An 18,367-nucleotide genomic window follows, 5' to 3' on the forward strand; every position below is an offset into this window, starting at 1 on the left:
TCAGTTGACGAAAAATAAAAGGTTTTTAAAAATAATAACTAAAAGAAAAGCACAGCGACACAGAAATAAGAAAAATAAAACACGAGCCATGGTGAGAGAAGGCACTAAGTGAATTAAGTTCAGCGCAGAGCATCAAAGACTGACTTCTCGGCTCCACAGAAAACTGAGAACTGAGGAGACTTACTCTGTGCTAGGCGGGAAGGCACTCATGCATGCGGGGTGCGGCAGACTCGAAACTTCTAAGTTTTCTGCTTGCGAGGCTGTCCGCATCCAGGCTCCGTGGATGACATTGCCCACATGTGAGAATAGGCTGCTTGCTTGTCCTGGGATAAAGAGTTTTACCTCATGCAAAATTGTCATTTCTTTAATAAGACATTAACTGTTTTCTGAGGCCCTCCAAGTACCTACAAATCCAGTATGTGGCCCTGCAAAGGGTTTGAGTTTGAGACGACTGCCCTAGATGAAATTATATTTTTCAAATAAAAATCAAGCAGTTGTGTTTCTCGGTGTCTTGGACAGTGGAGCGTCTTTTATTTTTTTTTTAAACTTGGGAGGGCCAAACAAAGCAGGCTTTGTCCTTGCCCCTTCATCTAAGCTACTGAATTCTGTGTGGGGCAAAAATTTGGTAGGGCCATCGTGGTTCCTGTCATAGGAGCCAACTTTTTCTTTTTTTTTGTTTCAAATATTTATTACATTTTAAGTAGTTGCATTACAAAACATTCATAAACAGAGATAACAATAAACATTTACATGCTTGTATATAATAAAGTACAAAAGATTGACTAGAGAAAATTGTTCCCGAGTTAAATTGGAGATTACCACAGTAATAAATTTGAAGCATGAGTACCAACTTCCTTGCATGACAACACAAGTCAGGAGCCAACTTTTTCAAATTATTTGGGGTATTAAAGACAATAGAAATTACCTCTCCCCGGACACATTTGAGGAGTTTGTTTAATATTGGAGGTGCTGAAGCACCCACAGTGCTGGCTCTTATAATCCCTATGACCCACCTGGTTCCTCTGAGCATGTGGTAGGCATTCCCCAAAAGATTTCTCAGAATAAGACAGCTTATGCACTAAGAAAAGTTGGGAGTGGGGAGGCTGCAGGACGAAAAGTGGTAATGGCAGAGACTAGAAAATGTGTGGTACCTGCAGGGTCTAAACTTCTATTCTGTTCACCATATGCAGCCTCTGGGACATCTGTCCTCTCTACCTCATTAGCTTACAGACAGAAATTACTGTGTCTTAGATTGAATCAGATTGGGCTACCAATCTATTTACACGCCAAAAGCTCTTTAGATAAATTTAAAAGCAAACTAAAAAGTTACCTATTCAAGGAAGCATATGAGTCTCAGATTAGATAATTTTCTTTTTAGACCAAGTCTTATCTTAAAATTTCTAATAACCCGTCAGATATTGTCCTTTCCTAAATGTTTTTCTAAATCCTTTTTTTTTTTTTTTTAAACAATTGTAGTTTATCACTCCCTTCCTTATGTATCAATCGCACGGAACTTCACGGTCCTGCAGTATATAAACTGTTGCTATTATCACTGTTGTTACTATCTGATGTTCTCAGCTATACTCTGTAAGTCGCTGTCTGTACAGTTTCTCTTCGTTGTGAACCGCCTAGAAGTCGCAAGATTGTTGGTGGTATATAAGAATAAAGTTATTATTAATAATTAATTATGGATATGATTGTATGTTCATTGTTTTAAATGGTTTTATTTGTCCCCTCAATTTATTATTGTTATACGCATTGAATATATTTGATACTGGGTTTATATCAAAATTTTAATAAACTTGATTGGATGGACCATTTGGGCCTTTATCTGCCGTTATCTACCATGTTACTATGTTATTGTGACGAGGCTTCCCAAAGCCTGTGGCGACTGCAGGTGGAGTGGTGGGGACAGCACGTTGTGCTGGTCGTACATGCTGCTTGGATGGCTTTCCAGCAGTGTGGGAATGAAGATCTCATGGGTATTTTAAACAATATAAGTCAGCAGCAGTGCTTTTTAAATGGATAATATCTTCTACAGAAAGTCATTTCCAGAAAGCTAGAGCCATTGGTGTATTGATGTAAAAAGCTCCTGCAGGAAGAGAGAAATACACAATGTAACCGAAGTAGTGATTGATAGTCCGTTCTGTTGTCTTCCTGTTTATCTATGCTAATGTATGTTTATTGTAACCCACAGATTTTTGGGGTATGCGGGATATAAATGTTTAAAATAAATAAAACAAACATTAAATAACATACAAACCTTGATTAAAAATTGTAAACAAACATAATTTATCAGTAACAAAGTTACTCTCAAGTATGCTTACTGATAATATTAGGGCTGTAGCTATGGATACTCTGTGCTGATTGTTGCAGCCTTCTTGAATGCCCCATGCAACTGTACTGCTGATGTCAGGATTACAACCATCACCACTCCATGCTGTTTTCCTCAGCCTTTTTCATAATTTTAATGTGGTCATTCACCATTCTGCCCACTAACTTGTATCATCCTCTCTCTCACTCTAAAGTTTCATATGACTGAGCAAAACCTGTATGTAAACCACTTTGAGTGTCATCATAAAACTACAAAAAAGGCAGTATACAAGTCCCAATCCCTTAAATTTCTTTCTTGTTTACTCCTTACCTGCTCTTACCACTGTGCTCTTCCTTTACCTACCAAGCATATTCAAATTCAGTCATGGTTTTGCTACTGTCTCTGTCTATAAGCTATTCCACATCAACAATACATTTCATACAATATATCCCCCAGTGTCTATTATGAAAAGAACATCATCATCTCTGGAGGAAAGTAACTGTTCTGCCCCCATTTTATGTGGGCAATTTATCAGTTCAAGTATAAAACAAGTATATGAGTGTTTATTCTAAGATGTTTAATCAGTCTGTTCTGTGGACTCAAATCTCCGAGAGAGCCAGGCTGCAACCAGAAAACTTTAGCTTCTGGGAGAGAACAGTATACATTTTGTAAGACCACATGGCTGCATGAGTTGTCCTCTCACCAGGTTTTCACCATTTATTTTCGCGAGCCAATACAGCTTAGGTTCAGTTAAGTCTGGAGCACAGTGTTATTCCCCACAAGGTGTGTGGACACACTCCCAGCTTCCCTTTGGATAGGATGTGCTGGTAAAGTGAGAACATTCTGTAACAAAGTTGGACTGCCTTGAAATCATCAAATTGTGAGTGTTTATTCTATACTTCAAGTTATTAAAGAAAGTTGTTCAAAAAACTACTTCAAGACGGAAACATTCTACAACAGATTCTGAAAAAAAATTAAAACCTCTGTTCTTTGAAAGCATACACACTATAGACAATTAACCTAATATCACTAAATTCCAAACCTAACTCAAGTGTTATATTGGTACAGTTACTCTGTTCATAACTTGGTCCTCAAACTGCCATAATATAATGTAGTATACACATCTATAATACCTTATATTGTAAGTCACCTTAAGCCTATTTAGGCATAGTGTGACTCAGAAATATTGGATTAGGTTACATATCATTATTGTGATCATGAGCCTTTAGACAGTTTTGTTTATGTATTCCTATGCACTATGAGTACCACCCATGTTGCAATAATTCTGAAGAAACATTGACCAATTCCTTAATCTCATACTTGTTTGAAAGAAGCTCCCATAGTGCTATTTCAGAGAGAGAAATTCAGAACTTTTATCTTTAAAAATAGACAACTCTTCTGACAAGGGGATATGTGAGAACTGTAATTACTGTGACTAATTTGGAATGTGTTAATTGGATGTCATCTTCAAATAACTATACTATACTTTCTGGACACAATACTAATTATGGGGTCCTTTCACTAAGGCACACTAGCCATTTTAGCGTGCGCTAAACGCTAACGCGTCCATAGGATAAAAAGGACCCCTATATGTTGGCATATAGCCATCTTAGAACAGGAGCACAAATACTCCATTAGTAGCCCTCTGGAGGGAGAAGTTGCATGCTGTTAATGTTATTAAATGGAAAATTATTGATTTCTTCATTCCTAATGAGTTGGGGGATGGGGGCGCAGTGATCATGACTGCTTTTTAAATTTGAGAGAACACTATTGGAGCTTTTCTTTGACTATAGTTCAGCCTCAAGTGTTATATGAAGATTTTGTTTGGTTTGTGCTTATCTAAATATCTACTGCTGATTGGTGCTTTTAAAAAAATGCATTGATGCCACTTGTTTTATAAGCCTGCATTCCAGAAGAGTAAAGACCACTGATTGAAGATGAAGCTCTGTGAAACTATCCCTCTCTTATCAAGCTGCGCTAGAGGTTTTTAGCGCGGGCTGGCAAGGTAAGTGCTCCGACGCTCATAGAATTTCTATGAGCATCAGAGCACTTACCTCACCAGCCATCACATGCTATCTTGAATTAAGATACAGTCTTAAAACATAAGAATAGCCTTACTGGGTAAGACCAATGGTCCATCTGGCCCAATATTCCGTCGTCATGGAGGCCAATCTAAGACACAAGTACCTGGCAAAAACCCAAATAGTAGCATCATTCCATGCTATCGATTCAGGGCCACTTCCCCTATGTCTGTCTCAACAGCAGACTATGGACTTTTTCCTCCAGGAACTTGGCCAAAGCTTTTTTAAATCCAGCTACATTAACTGCTCTTACCACATCCTCTGGCATTGCATTCCAAAACTTAACTATTCTCTGAGTGAAGAAATATTTCCTCCTATTGTTTTTAAAAGTATTACTCTGTAACTTCATCGAGTGTCCCCTAGTCTTTGTACATCTTGATGTAGTAAAAAAATTGATCCAAAAAAAAATCGATCCACTTTTACCCGTTCTACACTACTCAGGATTTTGTAGACTTCAAACATATCTCCCCTCAGCCATCTCTTTTCCAAACTGAAGAGCCCTAACCTCTTTAGCCTTTCCGCATACAAGAGGAGTTCCATCCACTTTCTCATCTTGGTCGCTCTTCTTAGAACCTTTTCTAGTGCCGCTATGTCTTTTTGAGATAAGGAGACCAGAACTGGATGCAATACTCAAGGTGAGGTCGCACCATTGAGCAATACAGAAGCATTGTAACATTCTTAGTCTTGTTAATCATCCCTTTTCTAATAATTCCTAGCATCTTGTTTGCTTTCTTGGCTGCTGCCGCACATTGGGCTGAAGGTTTCAGCATATTGTCCACTTTGACACCCAATTTTCTATACTGTTCTTCCCAGGGAGCTCAGAATGGTTTACACTTCTCCCTCCGTATCTGCGGATTTGCTTATTCGCTTTTTTTCGGCTGCTGATTCCGCCCCCTAATTTTCATCACTGAACCCGACGTTTCACATTGGAAATCGCTGCTCCCGGTGGTTCCTGAAGGAAATCGCTGCTCCTGGCATTGTACTGAGCAAATCGAAAGGTCAGGTTATTCATGGCTTATTATCTTTTTCAGGTCTATTTTACCAAAAAAACCGCGAATAACATGCAAAAAGTTATTTGCGGTTTTTCGGTATTCACGGCTATATTCTGCCTGCATCCCCTGCGAATACGGAGGGAGAAGTGTACATGGATTTATTTAGGTACTCAAGCATTTTTCCCTGTCTGTCCCGGTGGGCTCACAATCTTTCTAATGTACCTGGGGCAATGGGGGGCATTAAGTGACTTGCCCAGGGTCACAAGAAGCAGTGTGGATTTGAACCTACAATCTCAGGGTGCTGAGACTAGCTTTAACCACTGTGCCACCCTCCCCCCCCCCAATAAAGAGATTCTGTGCCCAATTGCAGTGCCATTGCTTTTTCACAATGCCGTGAACTCGGATTTGAACAGAGGTTGCTGCGGCCACAACACAGAGTACTAACTGCTGTACAATCACGACGACCTAGTCAGAGCATCAGGAGGTTTCTATTGGAAGTATTGATAGGTGTTGATTTGACAGGTGTGTGGATTGGAATGGTACGGGATTGAAACTTGGCGGATGTGGATCAGAGTGGAGGGACTGCTTAACCTTACAGATTCCATTATGCGGATCCAAGCCAGTATTCAGGTTATGTAGGTTCTGGCTGGATATCGGTTCAGACCTGCTTAAGTTCTGGTGACCATGACATTGTTCACTCATACCTGGATATTCAATTTTGCAAGAAGTTGAACGGCATTGCAGGCCTTATGACTATCTCAAGATGACACTGAATGCTTGTACACTTCTCTCTCCGTATTCACTGTGATAGGGGATTAACAGACCCGCGAATAAAGAAAAACCGCAAATAACTTTTTCATATGTTATTCGCTGTTTTCTATTAAAAACCATCATGAATATGGCGAAACCGCAAATAACATGGTGGGAGACCTGGCCTGTTCCTGAAGGAGAGGCAAAACATGGTGAAGAAAGTGCTGGGAATCAGTGATTTTTCTCTGTAAACGCTTGGAATCAGTGATTTCTCTATGCAAGCTGACGTAATTGGGGGGGGGGGGGGGGGGGGGGGGAGGAGCCAGCAAGATAAAAACCGCAAATAATCGGAACCATGAATGCTGAAACTGCGAATACGGAGGGAGAAGTGTAGATGACTACACCAGTGTATGTGCTTAGCTATTAGGGAAAGCATGTTAAATTTCTGTTTTTTTACACAATAAAGTACAAATATTTAAAGTTAATTTAATAGAATACTGCCAGATATTTTTTTACATAAAATGTTTTATCAATGTATCATTGCTGAGTGTGAAAACATAAAAGTTATAGCTATAATACTAAGAAATGTGTGCCATTATGCAAACATAATAGAAAATTTTAAGAAAAACGGAGCTTTATGTAATCAGTGACTTTCAGTGACTCCAGGATGGGCTTTAAAAAATATTTTCTGATCAAGCACAATCAAATTAATGGAAAAACTTCAATTTGCAGGTTTTCCAACTTTAGTTTTTTTCTGGACAACCCTAAGGCATATAGTAACATGATGGCATGATAGGTAGTTTCAGCTATAAGAAAGAGGAACATAAAGCATGTGAAGTGAAGTGCATTGACCTTGCTGTGTCAGAACTTATTGTCACATGGCTCTGAGCAGTCAGCTAAATTTTTCAACTGTCATGAACCCTTAAAGGGTCATTTTTGATTTAAAAAAAAATTTGTAATGGGTGTAAGAAAAACCCCCAAAACCAGAAGTCTATTAACAATGTATATTTGTTATGCTCCTAAGTAAGAGAGAAGGTGCAGTAGTAAAACTCACAATTGAGGAACATGTCCAGGAAAGTGCTAACAGATTCAGTATTGAACAGAAGAACAGTGCCATCTAATGATCAATCACAGAAATGCATTAGCCTAAAATACAAGCTGTGGTGCCAGCATACCAGAGTTACCATATTAACATAATAGCCTTACTGGCTCCGACCAATGGTTCATCAAGCCCAGTAGCTTGTTCTCACGGTGGCCAATCCAAGTCACTAGTACTTGGCAAAGACCAAAAGAGTAGCAACATTCCATGCTACCGATCCAGGGCAAGCAGTGGCTTTTCCCATATGGCTTCAGAAAAAAGAGGACAGATTGATGTCTCTAGCTGTCCTTCTTACTTCCATTGCTTTCAATGGAAGCAAAACCAGATGTCTCAATCCGTCCGCCTTTTTCTGGAGCCATATGGTAACCCTACATACCATAAATTGCTGAAGAGAAACAATAAAGTGAAATATGTAGACAGCCACCTAGAATTACTGAGTTAGTGAGGGTTGGAAAGTTTTTAAAAAATAAATAAAATAAATATGTGTTGGCAGCCATAAGCAGAACCAGACAGTAGTGGGAGGAATTTTCCCCCCAGAAATCAGTGTAGTTTTAAATCAAGCAGAAACACGCTGTTGCAGGGTCTAGGTCAGGGGTATCCAACTTGCGGACCCGTGAAGTATTTTGTGCGGCCCTGGTTAAGGGTGATGCAGTGTTTTCCTCTGCTGCCCCCGGGTGTTTACCATCTTACCGGCTCCCTCCTCTGTCTTGCTGCAGCTTTGCACGTTTGTGTGGCCCCAGAAAAAAATTTTTGGCCAATGCGGCCCAGGGAAGCCAAAAGGTTGGACACCCCTGGTCTAGGTATTTAGAATCTTCAAAATGCAGTTGCCTTTGTCTAAATCCAGGACTGTGAACAATGACTATATTAATTTGTCACTGCAAAAGTTAAATAGTCTCCTGTATGCAACTACCATATTGTGACTGACTTATGGGGGCTGCCAATTGCGTGAAAGCTTCTTGTCAGACTATTAATGGGCTAGTGTGCCATTGCCTGCCCTAGCCATCTTTACTCCCTGGCACAGGTCAGGAACTCATTTACTGACTAAAAGTGGATGGATGGATGGCTGAGTTAGCCAGAGTCTGTCAGAAATCAAGTGCTAGCTCAGGATTTGAACTCTGGTTGTGAGCACAGTAGGCATACAACCTATTGAGTAACCACAAGGCTTCAGTGTAAGAAATAATAGATGGTACTCTACAGTATATGCTAAACTTTCTACTTCAGTTTTCACATGCTCTTTATTTCTGTTTCCAAACACACCATGTAATTGTTGCCAGTTTAAAAAAAATGCAATGCATCTATTTTTTTAACATAACTTTTATTCATTTGTAATACAGGAACAGATAAGAACAGCCAAACTGGGTCAGACTAATGGTCAATCTAGCATTGTATCGTTTCCAAAGATACAATTCAGGTACATATAACAGTTTAGAGTAGTCCCCATAACAGAGCCTACAACTGCAAATATCCCCTACATAACCACAATGAAGATACAAGGAACTGAAAAGGACCATAGCTGAACTGCTTCAACTAATAGCCAATCTGTCAATCAAAACAGGAAAGATTCAGGAGGACTGGAAGGTGGCGAATGTTACACCAATCTTCAAAAAAGGTTTGAGGGGATACCCGGGAAACTACAGACCGGTGAGTCTGACCTTGGTACTGGGACAAATGGTAGAGGTGCTGAAAAAGGACCGCATCATTGATCACCTTGATGGACACGGTCTGATGAGGACCACCCAGCACAGTTTCAGCAAAGGCAGATCTTGCTTGACAAACTTGCCGCACTTCTTCGAGGGACTAAACAGGCAGATAGACAAGGGCAACCCGGTCGACATTGTATATCTGGACTTTCAGAAAGTGTTCGACAAGGTTTCGCATGAACGACTACTTTGGAAAATTGCGAGCCATGGAATCGAGGGAGAAATATTCACATGGATTAAAAACTGGCTGGAGCATAGGAAACAGAGAGTGGGGGTAAATGGGCAATACTCAGACTGGAAGAGCGTCGCCAGTGGGAGGCCGCAGGGCTCGGTGCTTGGACCCGTACTTTTCAACATCTTTATAAACGATCTGGACATAGGTACAACGAGCGAGTTGATTAAATTTGCTGACGACACAAAGTTATTCAGAGTAGTGAAGACGAAGGGGGATTGTGAAGATTTACAACATGACATAATCAGGCTCGAGGAATGGGCATCTACATGGCAGATGAGGTTCAACATGGATAAGTGTAAAGTGATGCATGTTGGTAACAAAAATCTCATGCATGAATACAGGATGTCCGGAGCAGTACTTGGAGAGATCTCCCAGGAAAGAGACTTGGGAGTTCTGATTGACAAGTCGATGAAGCTGCATGTGCAATGTGCAGCGGTGGCGAAAAGGGCGAATAGAATGCTAGGATTGATTAAGAAGGGGATCACAAACAGATTGGAGGTTACCATGCCGAAGTACCAGGCCATGGTGTGCCCTCACCTGGAGTACTGCGTCCAGCACTGGTCACCATACATGAAGAAGGACATGGTACTACACGAAAGGGTCCAGAGAAGAGCGACTAAAATAGTTAAGGGGCTGGTGGAGTTGCTGTACAATGAGAGATTGGAGAAACTGGGCCTCTTCTCCCTTGAAAAGAGGAGACTGAGAGGGGACATGATCGAAACATTCAAAATTTTGAGGGAATAGACTTAGCAGATAAAGACAGGTTGTTCACTCTCTCCAAGGTAGGGAGAACGAGAGGGCACTCTCTAAAGTTGAAAGGGGATAGATTCCGTACAAACGTAAGGAAGTTCTTCTTCACCCAGAATGGTAGAAAACTGGAACGCTCTTCCGGAGTCTGCTATAGGGGAAAACACCCTCCAGGGATTGAAGACAAAGTTGGACAAGTTCCTGCTAAATTGGAACGTACGCAGGTGAGGCTGGACTCATTTAGAGCACTGGTCTTTGACTTGGGGGCCGCCGCGTGAGCATGATGTCTGACCCAGCAGCGGCAATTCTTATGTTCTTATGTCTTATATACTACAATTTCCCCTTGGGTTTGGGATTACACTCATTCTCCTGTGCACTCCAGGACAGATTACTTCTTAATTGATAAGGACTTGTTGGTCTTGGCTTCAGAGGCAGGGATAGAACCCATTTTGTGGTCGGATCATGCCCCTGTTTGGTTCTCCTTAGCGGGGGTCTGCAGGCACACCAGGATGGAAGTATTGGAGGTTAAACAATAGTCTTATAGAGCAGTGGTTCCCAATCCTGTCCTCAAGGACCACCAGCCAGTCAAGTTTTCAGGATAGCCATAATGAATGTGCATGAAGCAGATTTGCATGCCTGTCACCTCAATTATATGCAAATCTCTCTCATGCATATTCATTACAGCTATCCCCAGAACCTGACTGGCTGGTGGTCCTCCAGGACAGGGTTGGGAACCACTGTTCTAGAGGATAGGCGGCTAGTGGGTAAAATGTGGAGTGTTATTGCAGACTATATTGACCTGAATATGGGGGATATATGAGAGATGTCTCCGGGGGCGATCTGGGAGATCTTGAAAGCAGTTGTAAGGGGACATCTTATCTTCTGGGCATCTTTTAAAAATAAACAATGTGCCAGGGTTAGTGCCCTATATCGGCTTATTTCTAGGCTGGAGGGTACTCATAAGCATTGCCCTTGGGACAAGCTGGTCTGGAGTCGGTGCAGGAGGTTCGGAGGGAATTGCAGGAGTATGAGACCCAGTAGCTGCAATTCCATTTACAATTGTTGAAACAAAGATGCTTTGAATTTGGGAACAAGGCCAGCTGGCTGGTTGCCCACAGGTTGAAAACCCAAAGGCTGCAGAACAATGTCCTAGCTCTTCGAACAAGCGAGGATACCCTAGTGCGCAAGGAGGAACAACTTTTTTTGTGGTACTATTGGAATCTGTACATGAACCTGGAGGGGCCTCCTGCTGCAGAGCTTGATGCTTTTCAGAGGTCCGTTCATCTAAAAGTTATTGATCCATCTGATGCTCAGCTGCTGGACCGCCCCATTATATTGATAGAGGCCCAGCAGACTCTCCGATCTATGAAACTGGGCAGATCCCTGGGTCTGGAAGGATTTACAGTTAAATTTTATAGGTTGTTTCAGGATGCTCTATTCATGCCTTTATTATATCTCTTTAATTCCTTGGAGGGAACCCAAATACCTTATTTTATGTACCTGGCAAGGATCCTTTGTCTTGCGCCTCTTACTGGCCTCTCTCTCTCCTAGGCGTTGACATTTTACAAAGCCGCACTAGTGGTTTTAACGCACACACTGGATTAGTGCACGCTAGCCGAAAATCTACTGCCTGCTCAAAAGGAGGCGGTAGTGGCTAGCTCATGCGCTATTCCGTACGTTAAGGCCCTAGCGCGGCTTTGTAAAAGGAGCCCTAAGATCTTTGCTAAAATTTTGGTCGATAGACTATTGAGCTGGGTTCCCCGATTGATTCACCCAGATCAGTCCGGGTTTATATCGGGTCACCAGTTGGGAGATAATATTCAGAGGGTACTAAATTTGTAGGAACAGGTGCTGCGGCAAGGAAAGCCAATGGTGATGGTATTTATAGATAAGGAAAAGGCCTTCAATATGGTTTCATGAGCATTTTTGTTCCGGACTCTAGTGCGTTTTGGGGTGGGACCCTGTATGTTGAGATGGATTAAAATTCTATATACCAATTTTCTGCGGTGTGTCAAGGTCAATGGTAGCTACTCTGCTTCTTTTCCGCTCTCTCAGGGTATGCGGTAGGGTTGCCCTTTATCTCATATTTTGTTTGTGTTGGCTATTGAGCCTTTGGCTCAAATAATCAGAGAAAATGAGGATATTCGAGGAGTGGCAGTACTGGGCTTGGATTATATAAAATGAGTCTCTTTGCTTATGACCTTGATGGTTTCGGAACATTCTCTACCGTGGGTGGTAGTAGATTTGTTCACGTATGGAAGTTCAAGTTCAATTTATTTACTATACCGCAAATATAAAACAAAAAAATGTTAAAATCTAAGTAGTTTACAATAAGTATAAAATAAGGGAATAAAAAATTCAAGACAAACTATTACATTTAAAGGGAAAAGCAATATGGTAAATTACAATAAGAATTGCAAGAAAAATAAAGGAAGGGAGGAAAAAAACATCAACAAAAACCCCCAAATAGGCCTCAGGAGCTGTCTTCCCTCTGCCGTGATCATGCCTCTGACTCAGAGGAGGGGCGGGACTGCGGCAGAGAGAAGACAGTTCCTGAGGCCTATGGCAACCTGCAAAGATCGCTAAAGTACCGATGATCCTCTCTGCAGGCTGCTTCCTGCTGGAATTAGGTAAATGGATGTGCGGGAGGTCAGGGAGGAACATGCAGGCCTTCTGGGGGGTTAGGCCTTTGGGGAGGGACAGGCCTTCAGGGATGGGGTGCAGGACTTCAGGGGGGACAGACAGGACCAGGGGGACAGAGAGGCCTTCAGGGGGGGGGTGCAGACCTTCAGGGGGTAGTGCAAGCTTTCACAGGGTCCATTGCAGGCCTTCGGGGGAGGAGGGACCTGGTGTAGAAGTACATGGAGGGAGGGAGAGAAGGGGGGGGGGGTCGTCAAAGAGACGTGCATATACTGGACTTTGGGGGGAAGAAATAATGGGTCTAAAAACAGAGGAGAAGGAGAGAGATGGTGGACAATGGGATTTAGGGAGGGAAGGAACAGAAAGGGAAGAAGTTGGAGACAAGGGATGGTGTAGAGGGGGGATAGAGATACTAGATAGGAGGGTAGTTGGGAAAAGAAAGGGAGAGATGGTGGACCCTGGGGTGGTGGGGAAGGAGGGAGAGATGCTGGATGAAAGGGTAGTTGAGAAAAGGTGGATCTGTGGATGGAGATGAAAAAAAAAGGAAAGATGCCAGACTTCCGAGGGAGGAAGGGGAAACGGAAGGGGAGAAGATGGACGATGGATGGTTAGCATGGAGAAAGAAAACAACAAATGAGCAGGAGACCCTGGCAAGCGAGTTATCAGAAGACAACCAGAACCTGGGACCAAAATGATTTGAATAATGACCAGACAACAAAGGTAGGAAAAATGATTTTATTTTCAATTTAGTGATCAAAATGTGGTTGTTTTGAGAATTTATATCTGCTGTCTATATTTTGCACTATGGCCCCCTTTTACTAAACCGCAATAGCGGTTTTTAGCGCAGGGAGCCTATGAGCATTGAGAGCAGCACAGGGCATTCAGCGCAACTCCCTGCGCTAAAAACCGCTATCGTAGTTTAGTAAAAAGGGAGGGGGTATATTTGTCTATTTTTGTATAGTTGTTACTAAGGTGACATTGCATAAAGTCATCTGCCTTGATCTCTTTGAAAAAACCCCGGAATGTAAATGATAATTAACATTTTCTCTGCGTACAGTGCGCTTTGTGTTTTTTTTTTTTTTAATTTTATTGTTGGTAGATCATTTTGACTTGGTCATTTTCAAAGTAGCTCTCAAGCCCAAAAAGTGTGGGCACCCTTGACCTAGTGTATAGAATTTGGAAAGGATGTAACAAAAGTGGGTGCCCAAGTGTTTGAATGCCAACAAGAAACAACGTTGAGTGCTGCATTTTCAGCGAGCTGGTGCCAGTTTTTTGAAACAACTAGTTGCTGTTGATGAAAAATGGTTATTCCACTATGATCCTGAAACATAACAGCGGTCCATGCAATGGCGGCACACAGATTCTCCAAGGAAATTCAAGACCCAAAAGTCAGCAGGAAATGTCAAGGCCATAATATTCTGGGATCAGGAAGGTGTTGTAATGACTGACCATCTTCCAAAGGACCAAACAGTTAATGCAGAATAGTAACTTGCTTTGCCAATTAGGACTGTTTTCTTACTCTTTGTGACTGCACCGCTGCGTGCTTCTGGTAGCCGTATAGAAATAATTAATAGTAGTAGTAAAGGAAGTGTGGAAAGAAAAAAGGAGAGGGAAGCTGTGGAAAGGAGTTCTCTTTTTGTAAGACAATGCACCTGCTGACAAGGCTGGCAAAACAATAAGATGTTTTTATACAGTTGGGGTCTCAATGCATACAGTGGTGTAGTAAGAGGGGGGAGAGGTGGGCAGTCCGCTAGGGGCACAGCACCCCCTCCTCCTCTCCACCCTTTCCTGTGTCTTGCCTTCCCCCGTACCTATTTTACTTCTCCAAATGTGAGCAACATTGCTGCCCGCATGGGCACTCTGATGTCACTTCCGGGTCCCACGCCTAGGAAATGACATCAAAGGGTGCACCAACACCGATGTCAGAGAAGTTAAAAAAGTACAGGGAATGAGAAGAGGCATGTAGCGGGGGAGGGGGTGCCTCTGCCCTGGGCACCTCTCATCCTCGCTACGCCACTGAGTGCATAGACCAGTGTTTTTCAACCGCTGTTCCGCGGCACACTAGTGTGCCGCGAGATGTTGCCTGATGTGCCGTACGGTCAGGGCCGCCATCAGGGCAGTACCATCAGTCCTGCATTCAGGGGCCCGGGCTCCCCCAGGGTCCTAGGCCACAGTCTAAGGAGAGGGGCGGTCCGCCCCACGTGGACAGGAGAGAGCTGGACGGGGGACCCGCGGAGTTCAATACATCTCGAGCCGCGAGGCTCGTCTTCTGTTCCTGCCTGCCCTGCAGCTAACATATAGCCAATCGCAAGCGTTCCCCGATGTCAGCGCTGACGTCGGAGGGAGGGCTTAAGCAAAGCCTGCCCTCCGACGTCAGCGCTGACGTCGGAGAATACTTCCGTTCGGCTATTTGTGCGCGGCAGGGCAGGCAGGAAGCAGAAGACAAGTCTCGCGGCTTGAGCTTCGTTTTGCTGAGAAAGTTGCAAAGATGGGCTGGGAGGCAAACACGGAACAGAAAAGGGGGGAGGGAGTGCGTTTTGGACACAAGGCATGGACTTGGGAGAGAGGAAGGGAGGGAAAGAGATGCTGAGGTGGGGGAGGGAATGAGTGTTTGGACACAGAAGGCATGGACTTTGGAGAGAGGAAGGGAGGGAAAGAGATAGTTGTGTACACGGGGAATAGAAGAAGGGAGAATTTTTGGTCATGGGGAGGGAGTGAGGTACAGATAGTGGCATACCAGGGGGGGGGGCGGTCTGCCCCACCCCGGGTTTACGTCCCAAGGAGGTGCACAGCTGGCCACCCTCCAGTGTTGTCCCTAGGCCGGCAAACTGCGGCTCTTTAGCCACTTGAGTGCCACCGCCGCCATCGGGAACAGGCCGGCGCCAAGTTCTCCCTGCTTTTCCCTGTGGGGCCGGCCAACTCTCGCTACTCGCGTCAATTCTGACATCGGAGAGGACGTTCTGGGCCAGCCAATCGCTGCCTGGCTGGCCTAGAACGTCCTCTCCGACGTTAGAATTGACGACGGGTGGCGAGAGTTGGCCGGCCCCGCGGGGAAGAGAAGCAGGGAGAACTTGGCGCCGGCCTGTTCCCGATGGCGACGGTGGCACTCAAGTGAATTACTTTATATATATTGTCAATATAGGCACAGAGTTAAATTTTTTAACATTTTCTAATGGTGGTGTGCCTCGTGATTTTTTTCATGAAACAAGTGTGCCTTTGCCCAAAAAAGGTTGAAAAACACTGGCATAGACTATCCACCCTACTCACCAGATCTTGCTCCATCTGACTATTTCCTGTTTTCAAACCAACAACTTGCAAGTTTCATGGCTCCACATCATTCCCTCCTTGGTTCGGCCGAGAACTTTTCTTCCTGAGGCCCCCAACAAGCAAATGAAGCAGAGAGCAGAAAACAACTAAAGCTGTCTATGGACAAACAGTGCTTTATTAATGAAGGGCTCTGTTTCTCAGCATTCCTTATTTAAAGGGACTCTAAATAAAGGGCCAGAACCGGATAAAGGGACTGAGGCAAAATACCCATCCAAAAAAGTGGGTGCAGGGACCTGGTACTCCATATAAAGTACCCTCCCCCCCTCCCATATTGAGGAAACGTAGCTCTAGTCTATAATATATGCCAAGTAGTTTTAATGTGTCATCTAACCCTTTGTCAGGGTGACCTCTCTCCAGAGTCCCGATCAGCTTCTCTTTCCCTCGGGCGCCTCTTCCATGGACCCGCTCGGCGGCCCAGGAAGGCGGGAGAATCGAAACGAGAGAGGGAGGGCGCGTGCCGCCGTGCGCCATGTGATGGCGGCTCCGGCTCGCGAGTTAGACGCGCGCGCCCCCCCCCCCCCTGTTCGGAAGAGGGAGGAGCGCCGGGGACGGCTGGCGGTCTCGGGCCTGCGGCGGGAATCGGCCATGGAACCGGCCAGCGAGGAAAAGGAGGCGCCGTCTGACGAGGAGATGCCCTCCACCTCCCGGGAGCCGGGCTGCGAGGAGAAGGTATAAGTGGGGGAGCGTAGCGTTCTCGTTTCGGCCTCGGCTGGGGGAGTCCGGGTGGAAGGATGCGATGGCGGGAACTTGAGAGCTGGTTTCGCGGTAACGGAGCGGGGCGGCGCAAAGTGCCGCTCGCGAAGGCTCCGTCGAGTTCCTGGGAACGAACACGTCCTCGAAATGGGAGGAGGCGGCTCGGTGCTGTCTGGATAGTACTAGAAAGGGCGCAGGGCCGAAAATGTGAGGTTGCAGCTTTCTGGGCGGGTGGCAGGTGACCAGAAGCAGAGGTCAAGTCGTTGAAACTCTCGTCCGGGGCCGGTAAAAACTCCTCGGCCATTTAGGAGGCCCCTCTGGACAGTAATCTTGACTTTAGCTGGCATCTCCCAGGGTTGAAATCCTGTTGCATTGGCACTTGGAAAACCTTTACTCTTCTTCTTCCCGTTTGGACGGCTGCCCTGCGGCGCAGCGAAATAAATGGGGAAGAAAATGTTTTTTAAAAAAACATCTTATTTGCAATACAAAAGTAGGAGTAGGTTGCACACCTGATATAAAGGCCTTCATGCAATAACTGCGGTGTTGCTATAGAACACCGTGCTTAAAAAAAAACATATTTTTACTCCTGATGCATTAAACTAACTGCATGCAAATTACCACCGTGCACAACCATGCAAAAATGTGTACATTGTCACAGTAAAACTCTCCTCCAACTCTCCAAAACTCACAAATATCCTTGCTAGCTTGTGGTTTTTGGATTCCTGATCCTATACCTCATATCAAAGGTTTCTCTGGTGATGTAAGTGGCCCCTTGGAATTTCCTCCCTCCTTCCCTGCTGCATCCAGTCTTCCAACAGTGGGAGGCAGAAATAATGCATTCTCGCTGCCATCTTGAAAAATGGTGATGCTTAACTCTACACAGTATGCTCTGACTGTCAGTTTAGGAATTTGATATTTAGAAGACAGACCCTATATTGGTGTGTCCCAGTGTACCATATGACATGGAGAGAGACACTGCTGTTTGTAAAGACTTCCTTGAGTATAATAAGATAATCACTCATAACAGTTCTCACAATGTACAATGGCAATCTTACAACATTTGGTAGCTTTTGTGCTCAGAGTCATGGAGATAATAACAGGGGGGAACCCCAACACTACTGTCTCACCACTCAATCATCACATTTTCAAGCACCATTTGTAGGTAGTATAGATGTTTAAACTGTTGACTTCAGGTACCACTAAGGATAAACTATTCTTCTTTATATGTTTAAACTTAAGATACAAACAGCAAACTTATCTTATAGCTTGCAAGTACCAGGTTCTGACGTGACACGTTTCGTATCTGCTTCAGGGAATCAACAATATTGTGGAAAGATTTAAATTATGAGCGGTTTTAGACTCACAGGTTGAACACTCCTTGCTAACTGATCGAACAAGATGTTAAGACATGAAAGGAGGAAGTCTTAACATCTTGTTCGATCAGTTAGCAAGGAGTGTTCAACCTGTGAGTCTACACAGCTCATAATTTAAATCTTTCCGCAATATTGTTGGTTCCCTGAAGAAGATACGAAACGTGTCACGTCGGAACCTGGTACCTGCAAGCCTTAAGATAAGCTTGCTGTTTGTATCGTAAGTTTAAACGTATAAAGAAGAATAGTTTAGCCTTAGTGGCACCTGAAGTCAACAGTTTAAACATCTATACTACCTACAAATGGCGCTTTAAAATGTGATAATTGGGTGGTAAGACAGTAGTGTTGGGGTTCGCCCCTGTTATTGTCTCCATGACCGAGCACAAAAGCTACCAAATGTTGTAAGCAAGATTGCCATT

General features: G+C 43.9%; 1 protein-coding gene across 2 annotated transcripts in view; it reads left to right on the forward strand.

The window, feature by feature from the left end:
• Positions 1–16,247: 16,247 nt before the first annotated feature.
• The window catches only part of SMARCA1 (SWI/SNF related, matrix associated, actin dependent regulator of chromatin, subfamily a, member 1), a 129,638-nt gene continuing 127,518 nt past the window's right edge, over positions 16,248–18,367 (forward strand). The window contains exon 1 of one of the 2 annotated variants that reach the window (XR_004539555.1): positions 16,248–16,554. Coding sequence is in view for 1 of the 2 variants with exons in the window: in XM_033945566.1 (XP_033801457.1) it covers positions 16,282–16,554 (273 nt within the window). In the remaining variant the exon portion in view is untranslated. The remainder of the gene's footprint in view (positions 16,555–18,367) is intronic. The other variant, XM_033945566.1, reaches the window with a different exon arrangement.

The sequence above is a fragment of the Geotrypetes seraphini genome, chromosome 5, assembly GCF_902459505.1.
Source record: "Geotrypetes seraphini chromosome 5, aGeoSer1.1, whole genome shotgun sequence".
Classification (NCBI taxonomy): Eukaryota; Metazoa; Chordata; class Amphibia; order Gymnophiona; family Dermophiidae; genus Geotrypetes; species Geotrypetes seraphini.